Here is a 10,798-nt window from a genome sequence, read left to right as displayed (position 1 = left end):
AGTAGCTGACTGGAGCTCGGTGCGCACCGGTGCTGCCTGGTAGCCATTCTTCTCCAGCCCTTTGAAGGCAGCAGGAGGAGGCCCGGACAATGCAGGCCAGTTGCTCTACTGGCCCCAGAACCAGGGCTGAAGGATCCCTGCTGATCCGTTGCCCGGCCCTTCGCACCCCACGAAGCTCATGGCCTGAACGAGAGGAAGTCCACTCACCGGGGGCATCTGTGCGCCCTGTATGTGGACTTCCTGGGTGTCTCATTTGGGGCCCCCTGGTCCGGGACAGGCTGGAGGCCGAGGGGATCCTGTGGCTTTTTCTGGCAGCCTGCAGGGGAGATCACCGTCTCTCTGGCATTTCCTGCTTTGCTCTTTGGAAGCAAAATGCCACGTGGGCCACCTAGATTTATGGAGATTTATTGTGCTGGGGCACAACAATAACGACCAGGATCATATTACCATATGTGGTGGACTTGTGAGGAGGCCAGGAAATACTGGACTAGAATTCGCATATGGTTGGAAAAAATGACAAAGAAACATATAGATTTGAAGCCAGAGATTTTTTTATTGGGAATCTTACCGGATACATATAATAAAAACTTAAGTATTTGATTGTAAATGTATTAACAGCGGCGAGAATTGTATTTGCTAAAAATTGGAAGAGTGAGAAAATACCATTAGAGGAAGAAATTGTTAAGAAAATATTGGAACGTGCTGAAATGAGTAGATTGACATTTGAAATTAGAGAACAAGAAGATAAACAATTTTATGAAGTTTGGGATCTTTTTTATCAATGGTTAGATAATACAATATAATAATAGAATAGTTAGAAATTTAGGAAATAACGAATGTACATTTTTTCTTGGTTTTGATAACACTTTTAGAATATTTTATTAAGATAGACTTGGTATGATTTTATGATTTGTTATAAAATAAAGTAACTAAATTACAGTTATCTCACCTAAGTATGAATTAGTAAAATTATAGTCAAATGATTGTTTAATAATGATATTAGGATATATAATTGTTGATTGATAATATGAGTTATTATGTAACATAATTATTATGATGACTATGAAATGGATGCACAAAAAGGAGTGGTAAACCAACCGATACACTCTCTGTAAATATATGAAGAATGATGATGTTTTTAATGTTATGTTTTATGTTTTTTGTGTTTTTGTTTGTCGTTAAAATCAATAAAAACTTTTATTAAAAAAAAAACAATAACGACCAGGAAACAAGCAACACATGCGCACACACACACACACATACACGCTTGCTCGCACGGCTTAGAACAAACCAAGGCTCCACCCATCCAGGTCACCTGCATCGCCACAAAGCTTTATATATGCAGACACCTGGCAGGGGCACCTTCTCGCAGCCCCTCAGAGATCTCAGCCCTGGGAGGGTCGCAGAGAAGGGGGCCCTGAAGCCCCCGAAAGTCTGGCTCCCTTCTCTCCAGCGGGGGACGACCGAGAGCTCGAACAGGGGCGGGATGGTGATAAAGCCGAACTCTTGGGGTGTCACGTTGATGTCCTTGGGGTCCACCAGGGGCTTCAGTCGGAAGCGCTGCAGGATGGTGGTGAAGAAGAGGAAGAGCTCCATGCGGGCCAGGGCTTCCCCTAGGCAGATGCGCTTCCCTGCGAGAGGGGGCGAGAGGGGCAGGCTTAGGCCACCTCCGGGCTGGAAGCTGGCGGGTCACCACTCTCTGGCAAAGGCAGGTGCCTAGAGGGGCCGCCTTCCGCCTCTCGCCTGGGCTCCTGACTTGCCGGGGGGGGGGGCAAAGGGGGTCCAGCATCTGCAGGAAATGCCGAGGCAGCGCCCCCGGCTGGCTGGGCAGGGGAGCCGGAAAAGCAGGGCAGCCAAGAAGCCTGGCCCGGGAGGCTGGGGGCGGCTCGGGGGAGGGGCTCGACGTGGCTGTACCTGCAGAGAAGGGGACGAAGGCGTCGTTCTGCTTCAGGCGCCCATTCTCGTCCAGGAAGTTCTCCGGGTGGAACCCTTCGGGGCTCTGAAACTTGGTGCCATCATGCAGGACGGTGCTGAGCAGGGGAAAGACTTCTGTGCCCTGAGGAAGAGAAGGGCCGGCTCAGAGGGGCAGAGGCTCTCTTGCCCAGCTGGCAGCCGATGCCCGAGCCACCGGAGGAAGGCAGACAAGAGATGGTCCCTTGCGCGTGGCAGGGACAGAGCGGGGGCCGAGGACCTGGGTGTTCCTGCCCTTCTGTCCTGCCAATCCTTTGGGGCCCCATCGCACTTGGCCAGCAGAGGAGCCTTACGGCCATTAGCCAACGACACCCCTTCGAGGTGGGCAGCCTCCACCTGGGGCTCCTGCATGTTGGCCAGCCCTCCTCGGCCTGGAAGATCTCTGCCCCGATCCTGCTGGGCAGCCCAGCCAGCGCCCAGGGTGGCAACATGCCGGCCCCATGCCCGCTTGGCCCCTTTCCCCCTCCCAGGGCTCTGACCTTTGGGATGAGGTAGCCTCTGAATTCCGTGTCGCGGGTGACGGCATGGGCCACGTTCATGGGGACGAGGTCGCTGAACCGCTGCACTTCGTGGATGACCGCATCCACGTAGGGCATCTGGCTCCGGTCTTTGATGCTGGGGATCCGGTTCTGGCCGATCACACGGTCGATCTCTTCATGCATCTTTGCTGGCAAAAGGTGGCCTTAAACTTAGTGGCTTCAACCACACTCTGACGCGCCTGGATCAGTGGCTGGGGCCCCAAAAACTGGGCAGGAGGGCTCTCCACCTGCTGAGGGGTCTGTTCTCAAGGGCCATGGGGCTGGCATCCCCCCCTTCGCCCCACGGCAGGGGAAGCTTCTGGCCTGACCTCCTATGGGGTGGCTCTCGGGCTGGATCCAGGCCTTTGGGAAGCTCACAGCAACTTCTCGCTGGCCAAGCGATCCTGGTGGGCCTTGGGGGGGGCTCCTTCCCAGCCTAGAGACATGTGCTGCGATGGGGCTGAATCACACCCCCCCCACACCAAAAAAATACCTTGCACTTCGGGGTACTTCATCAGCAACAGGAACCCGTATCGCAGGGTGGAGCTGACTGTCTCCGTCCCGGCTAAAAACAGGTTGAGGGTGGTCAGCTCCAGGTTCTTCTGGTTGAATTCGCTGTCTGGGTTGTCCTTCTCCTGAAGGCCAAGTGGGAGCCAAGTGCCTGAGAAGCTGTGGGGGGCTCGAAGGGGGCCTTCCGGCTAGTTTGGGGGCTGCACACCAGGCCTGGAGGCTGGCCAAGCGCCGGTTTCCCCGAAGCAGAAACGGCCCCTTGGTCCTAGCCCAGGGGATTCCCAGGGGACAGGCTGCCTCCACTGCCGGCCCCTTTCCTGCTTCACCTGCCCCCGTCCCCAGTGGCCCAGTGCCCTCTGCAGGAGGGGAACCGCAAAGGTTGGGCGTCCCGGGGTTGGGAGAAAAGGCGGCCTGGGCCCTGGTGCAGCTGCAGAGACCGGGGGGCTGGGGGGGCTCTGGACACCAAACGACTCCCTTCGCGAAGGTTCTCCCAACCTTCCCGTCCTTTGGGGATTGTGTTTCCTTAGGAAGGCTCGCAGCTGGGGAAAGGGCCCTGGGCTCCCTCCCCGCACCACACACCTTCTCCATCTGGATGAGGAAGCAGTCGATGTAATCCCGGGGAGCGTTGGGGTCCAGGGTCTCCTTGTTCTTCTTCACCCGCTTGGCAATGAAGAGCCTTATGTCCTCCAGGATGTCGTAGATCTTGGTGTGGGGCCCTGGGAAGAACCTCAGGAGGTTGGCGTAGGTATCGTAGAACTGCGGGGAACGAGAGGGAGGGGACGGGTCAGGGAAAGAGCTTCTAATTCATCTTGGAGGTTTCTCTTCCAAGGGTCCTTTCCTGCCCAGCGTCTTGGGCCGGCGCCAGCTCGTCCGAGGGAGGAGCACTCACGGATCCTTCCCTTTGGCTGGAGAGAGGCCGGGAGCCGTGTGGGGCTACCTGAGACCAGCTGGTGCTCATCTGCCGGAAGCTGTCGTTCATCATCTTCATGAGACCCAGAAATTCCTCATCTTTGTAATCAAAGCGATTGCCGAAGACGATGGAACAGATGATGTTGGACACGCAGCAGCTGAGGAGGAAGATGGGGCTGAAGGGCTTCTCTGGTGTGGAGGGAGAAAGGAAGGAGAAGGGTCAACGTGTTGCAGGAGGTCAACAATTTTCTCCTGGTTTGTTTTGGGAAGGGTGGAGCAGGGGAGGGGGAGAGAGGAAGGGATGCCTGATGCCTCCTTGGGTCGGCAAAGAAAGACACCACGTTCTGTCATGCTCTTTTTCAGCCCAAGCACCTCGTGGAGCAGAAGCCTCCGAGCCCCAGCCTCGGCTCCAGGCCTCCTGCCTCTGAGGTCCCCTGCAGCCCTGGGACTCCACGTTTGCCACCTGGCCTCAGCAATAGGACTAGGGCAGAGGGCTCCAAACTTGGCCACTTTAAGACGTGTGGACTTCAGCTATGCTGGCTGGAGAATTCTGGGAGTTGGAGTCCACACGTCTTAAAGTGGCCAAGTTTGGGGACCCCTGTTCTAAAACGGGTGGGAGGGTCGGTGGGTCGGTCCCGAGGCCTTTCAAACCGCCCCTCCCCCCCCCCTCCCCAGCCTCACCTCGGGTCCTCCGGAATTCCTCCAGCAGGAACTGGGCCTCCTCCTGAATCCGCTCCTCAATGGATTTCTTCCCCATTCCGAAGTTCCTCAGGACGCTCAGGGAGAAGCGGCGCAGCTGCTTCCAGCGCTCCCCCTCGGCAAAGACCAACCCTGGGGGCAGAGCAGAGCAATGGGCCCCCCTGTGGCCAGGAGAGAGCGGGCAGCCCGGCCTCCTCGGCCTGCCCCGCCAGCCTCACCATGTTCCTGGAAGGTCCTCTGCAGGGTAGGGTTGGTTTTCCTCCCGGAGAATTCCTCCGCCTTGTCAATCAGGGCCTCCTTCACGGCTTCGTAGCCACATAAGACCACGATCGGTCGGTTGCCAAAGTAGACCGTGAAGACGGGGCCGTATTTTTCCCGCAGCTGCACAGGAACCAAAAGGAGAGAACCTCGACTTGCAACCACAATGGGGCCCAACATTTCTCTTGTCAAGTGAGTTTTGGCCCGTTTTAAGATTTTTCTTGCCACGGTTGTTAAGGGAATCTGGCTTCCCCGTGGACTTGACGTGTCAGAAGGCCGCAAAGGGGGATCGTGTGATCCAGGACACTGATCCAGGACATCCAGACCTCCAGAGTTAGATGGAACCGTGGAATAAACTTCCCGGAAAGGCCGCGCTTCTCCTTCCAGTGTAGATGGCTGCCTCCTGGTTCTCCGAGGGCTGAAATCCCCCCCACGGACGCTCCTTTCCCCTGCCCCCCACCCTGCAGGATCCCTCTTCCACAGACAGATCCCCACCTGCCTTGGTGGGTGGCTGCCTCACCCAGCTTTGGCCGATCGGCTGATTGCTTTGATCTGTGGGGGAGCCACCCATCTCAAATGCACCGATTGGGTAACCACAGGAAGCCAAGCGAGGTCACAGCCTGAGGACCGAGAGGGTTTCCAGGGCTGCAGGGCGGAGGAAGGAGAAGGCAGCCCCTTCATGCCCTGGCCAGAGGCTGACCCTCAGGGCCGCCCGGGTGGAAGCCTGGAGGGGTTGGGATCCCCCCAGGCTTCCTTGGACTTTGCTTCCAAGCTCTTCCTTCCTCAACACATTGCACAGAGCCAACAGGGTTTCTGTCACGGGGCGACCAGAAACTCCTAGAGGGCAACCAGAGCTTCTCGACTGTGGAAACTGGCCCCACCACTGTTGGAAGGCCAGCCACCAGGAGGGGCTGCTTCCCTTTTACCTTGGCCGGAGCCCTGAGCGTCACTCAGCTCGCACGACTGTTTTACACAGAGATGCAGAGCCGTTAGTGGCCCAAGCGCCTTGCAATTTACACCGAATGTTTGCAGTGCAGCCACTGAAGGTGCCGTGAGGTACAATCTTAACACCAGAAGTCCTGCCACCAGTTGCCTTGACAGTCCAGTTCTTGGAATAGGAACATATTGTTTATTAAATAAACATTCCTTTATTCATCATGTTGCCTAACACACTGTGTAACTTTTAGTCCAAAGAAAAATTGCATAATGCCCCAAAGTCGCACCAAGGCGGAAGAGACACAGACACCTCCCTCCACACACAACTAAAGTATTGGAAACTTCTAGAAAACAGCTCCGGGGGCTCTTTTGACAACGGTGGCAGCATTTGGATCCTTCAAGCGTGGAGCTCAGGAAAGGAGATATTTCCATTTCCTGTTGTTTCATCATGAATATCCCAGACATCAGGCTAACTAAAAATGGGGGACAGAGGTGGTGGCCACTCTAGGTTGTAGAACTGCCTTCATGCCAAGATTGTCTGCCATCCCTTGGGGCGGGTGTGCTGCTGCTGCTGCTGCTGCTGCTGCTGCACAGGCTTCCCTCTGCCAGCCGAAGAATCTTGCCAAGGTTCCCCAAGGAAAGGAAAGCATTTTCCCAGCCCCACCAGGCTTTACCTAGAAAAGTGTCCTCTCATCTTGCTTTGTGTGCTCCTCGGGACACTTGATCTCCTTGATCAGAGGGCAATCCTGTCAAACCTGAGATACGACAGCCGAGGGGGGAAAATCCTTTCCCAGGCTTCACGTAGGTGTGAATGCATGAGTGGAAGCCGAAGGAAAAAGGAAAGGAGACCAACCCAGATTGGATCCCGGAAGAAGATTCAGCCTGAAGAATCCAGGAAGGTGGTGCTGGAAGGAGACGGCTGGCGAGACCCAAGAGAGGGGCCTGGGCCAGGTGGGCATGGACGAGGGGGAAACACCTCTGGGGCTTCTCCTGGGCAAGAGAGGTGAGCTTACCTTGAGGAGGGACGCCAAGGTTTGGAACGCCTGGATTTGCAGGCAGTTCCCGACGAGAGGCAGTGGAGGGGGTCCCGGAGGCAGCCGGCTCCTGGCAGAGGACTTCCTCCGGACAAAGAGCAGGACGAGGCAGGACAGGTAGGCGACCAAGAAGAGGGAGAGTGCGCTTGCCAGCTCCATGGTGTCAACCTCTGCCCAGGCTCAGTGGGGCTGCGCGCATTTAACTGGGGCTGGGTTTGGCACCTCTTCTGGGTTATGCAAGAGCACTAGGTAAATATATCAATCGCTGATCCTGGTGGCAGTAAGAAAGCAACATTTTTTTTAACAACACAATCATATGACCTAGGTTCATCAGTCATATCTCTGCAGAGTGCTTAATGCCATATGCCTTGCCTCCTTGCTTCTCTTTGTGTTTCCCCTGCTGCCCATGGGCACGGCTGCAATCCTGCCCAGGGAGGGGCCTGGCATTGGGGTCCTCCCTCTGCCTCCCCACGCTCGGTGCTCAGAGGGCCACCAAGCGCGCCAGAAGACTCGGGGCCATCGCCTCCCAGGCCAGCTCAAGCCAGGGCACCCCGGGAGCTCCAGCAGCTGCGCCCAGAGACCTGGAGGAGTGCCCGGCCTGGGGATGGGGGCCAGGCAGTTCCCTTGGACAGTGCGAGGTCTTCTGGGGATCGATTGATTTTGATTGGTTTAAAAGATTGATAAGGCCACCCATCTTAAACATGACCGTGGGCAACTCAAGTGTTTAAAAGAACGGTTGTGCCCAGCCTGGTGGGAAAATCTGCATCTGGGTGAATTTAGCTGACACAGCTGCAGGGAGGGGCAGCTTATTCCAGCTGTTTTCCAGCCCTGATTTGGGGATCAGCCTCTGGGACCCTCTTTATGACCAAACAGGTCTGGGCTGCTGCTCTCCGGGCTGGCCTTTGGCCTTTGCCGCTGGGTGTGCTGCAGGCCAGGAAGCTCGTTGGTAGCCAAGAGTGGAAAATCTCCCCTGCACAAGAGCTCCATAAAGTCCAGGGCCTCAGGCCCCTCAGGACACCCCATCTGGGGGGGGGCAGAAGTGGGGCGAGGTTGAAGCAGGACCTTTCCTTCTCTCCTATGACAGCAAAGCTCCCCCCGGCAATGCTCCTGCCCTGGGGATTGAAGCAGCAACAGCCTCCCAGTCAGGGCCCTTCAGTGGATCAGGGCCCTGGCAGGTTGCAACCCACCAGGTCTGCCCTGGGAGGCTGTTGGGGAGACGCTGACCCCCAGGAAAGAAATCAGTGGGGAGACAGCCACCCCAGTAGAGGGCCTATGGCAAGACCAGGCTTGGCAGAAGGCGGATGTAGGAGATGCCGAGTGTCTTCCCCATGGTTCTATTTGCATCTTTTTCGGGGAAGTCTTTACTACCAGGAAAGCCAGGGTTCCTGGCAGAAGTGGGGTGGGGTGGGGTGAGGCAATTACCTTGGGACCAGTGGGGTCCTTCCCTTCTCCTTTCTTCGTATTGGCAGCACACAAAGCTGTGCCATCTTCCCTCACCTTTGGTGGCTCAGTCTTCCCTATTTGTTTGGCACCAGGTGTCAGGCAATACTCATCTTGTGCATATTGCTCCTAAATTGTGTATATGCACAATCAAAATTTTCAATCCAGGGCATTTGAAGCCTCTTTGTCAGCCAGCCACTCAGAGACCTAAGGGCAAAGTTCACGCAGTGTTGGATGGAAGTCTGTAAAGGTGTGTGTGGGGGGGTGTTTGTGGTTTTTACTCAGAAATGGATGTTTTCTGTTTAAACCGTATCCTTGTACTAACATTGGAAATGACCTTGGTCAAAACAAAGGAGCCCGGGTGGAGTTTGACCCCAGGCAGGGAGCCAACGTGCAAAATGCTGGCCAAAGATGCCCCCCCCCACCCCCCCCCCGCCACTTAGAGGAGGGAAGGGGCCCAGAGCAGAAGCCTCAGCCAAGCTGCCCCCCCCCCACACACACACAGCTCACCTTTGAGGATCCCTTGCCTGTCTGTCCCAAAGCAATTAATTGTTCTTAGTCTGGAAGTCGTGACCCCTGGACAACGTTCCTCCAGGCCTTCCTGTCCTCACGCTGACTGATTCAGGGACTCCCTCCGGCCCCTTCCTTCTCTGCCGTCCCCTTCTTCTTCTTCTTCTTTTGCCCCCCAATCGTTCTCAGCATTCGGCTCTTCTCCAGCGCGTCCTTCTTCCTTCTCATGAGGTGGCCAAAGTCTTGGAGTTTCCTCTTCAGGATCTGGCCTTCTCAAGAGCAGCCAGGGCTGATCTCCTCTAGGACTGACCGGTTGGATGGCCTTGCAGTCCAAGGGACTCGCCGGAGTCTCCTCCTCCAGCCCCAGAGTTCAAAGGCCTCCATTCTTTGGCGCTCAGCCTTCCTTCTGGTCCAACCTTCACAGCCATACATTGCAACTGGGAAAACCATCGCCTTGACTCTATGCCCTTTTGTTGGCAGGTTGATACCTCTGCTTTTTAGTGTGCTGTCTAGATTTGCCATAGTTTTCCTCCCCAGGAGCAAGCGTCCTTTACTTTCTTGGCTGCAGTCCCCATCTGCGGTGATCTTGCAGCCCAGGAAAATAAAATCTGTCACTACCTCCATTTCTTCCCCATCTATTTGCCAGGAATTGAGAGGGCCAGACGCCCTGATCTTAGTTTTCTCAGTGTTGAGTTTCAAACCACCTTTTGCGCTCTCCTCCTTCCCCTGCATCAAGAGGCTCTTTTAGTTCCTCTTCACTTTCTGCCATTAGAGTGGCATCACCTGCATATCTGAGGTTGTTGATATATTCCAACTTTTAATTCATCTACAGTATGATGTGCTTTTTCATGATGTGCTCTGCATATAAGTTAAATAGGCAGGACGACAGGATACAGCCTTGCCGGACTCCTTTCCCAATTTTGAACCAATCAGCGGTTCCGTGTCCAGCTCTCACTGTTGCTTCTTGACCCGCATGTAGGTTTCTCAAGAGACACACAAGATGGTCTGTACTCCCATCTCTTTAAGGACTTGCCACAATTTGTTGGGATCCACACAATCAAAGGCTTTAGCATAGCCAATGAGACAGAAACAGGTGTTTTTTTGGAACTCCCTAGTTTTCTCCATGATCCAGCGTATATTAGCAATTTGATCTCTATTTCCTCTGCCTCTTCAAAATCCTGCCTGAACTTCTGGTAGCTCTCGATCCACATCCTGCTGGAGCCCAGCTTGCAGGATTTTGAAGCATGTGAAATGAGTGCAATGGGGCAATAGTTTGAACATTCTTTGGAACTGGAATGTAAACTGACCTTTTCCAATCCTGTGGCCACAGTTGAGTTTTCCAAATTTGCTGGCAAATTGAGTGTAGCATTTTTACTGAATCGTCTTTTTTGAATAGCTCAGCTGGGATACTGTCACCTCCACTAGCTTTGTTATTGCTCAGATTTCCTCAGGCCCATTTCACTTCACATTCTAGGATGTCTCTGCCGCCCTTCGCAGCTCAGCGCCGCCCAGGGAGAAGCGGGTGGCCAAAGGGACCCACCTTATTTCCAGGGGCCACTGCTGCGGGGGTGGGGGAGGGAGGCCGGCTGGAGGAGGCCGAGCTGGGCACCTGATCGGGGAAAAGGGTGAGCCGGGCTGCCTTGGGCAGCACCCTCCAGTGACGGGGTGGGAGTTGCGTTCCCCGCAACTTGAACCAGCCCACAGCTCCCAGCTTTCTCTGGCACTTTCCAAAGCTCTGCCCTGCTCTAATGGCAGATGAGGCATTTTTATACCATTCAACTTTTCCTTGCTTGCTTTAGTTCTCCGGAAACTTTTTAAAATGCAGATTTACTGTTGTTGAGCTGCATTTTCTCCTGAGAGTCCAGTAGCCTAAAATCCACGTCTGGACAAGCACAGAAGGTCCTAGTCACCCCCATCCCCTCCCTGAAGCAAGGATCCCCACCTCCGAAATAACAGAGCTGGAAGGGACCTCAGAGGTCTGCTCGACCAACCCTCTGCTCAAGCAGGAAATCC

At 54.9% G+C, this 10,798-nt stretch overlaps 1 protein-coding gene across 1 annotated transcript; it reads right to left on the bottom strand.

The window, feature by feature from the left end:
* Positions 1 to 1,111: 1,111 nt before the first annotated feature.
* LOC113430366 (cytochrome P450 2G1-like) lies at positions 1,112 to 7,011 on the bottom strand. Its single transcript, XM_026692813.2, has 9 exons — positions 6,815 to 7,011; positions 4,826 to 4,988; positions 4,590 to 4,739; positions 3,937 to 4,097; positions 3,579 to 3,755; positions 2,983 to 3,124; positions 2,451 to 2,638; positions 1,915 to 2,056; positions 1,112 to 1,631 (listed from the first exon to the last, which is right to left on the bottom strand). Exons 1-9 carry the CDS (start codon positions 6,992 to 6,994, stop codon positions 1,312 to 1,314), a joined length of 1,623 nt encoding a protein of 540 aa, XP_026548598.2. The 5' UTR covers positions 6,995 to 7,011; the 3' UTR covers positions 1,112 to 1,311.
* Positions 7,012 to 10,798: the final 3,787 nt, after the last annotated feature.

Source organism: Notechis scutatus, chromosome 8 (genome assembly GCF_049901735.1).
Source record: "Notechis scutatus isolate UNSWTSFEM ecotype Mainland chromosome 8, rNotScu1.2, whole genome shotgun sequence".
Classification (NCBI taxonomy): domain Eukaryota; kingdom Metazoa; phylum Chordata; class Lepidosauria; order Squamata; family Elapidae; genus Notechis; species Notechis scutatus.
Note: the sequence above shows the minus strand (reverse complement) of the source record. Positions and strands in the feature narration are given on the sequence as shown.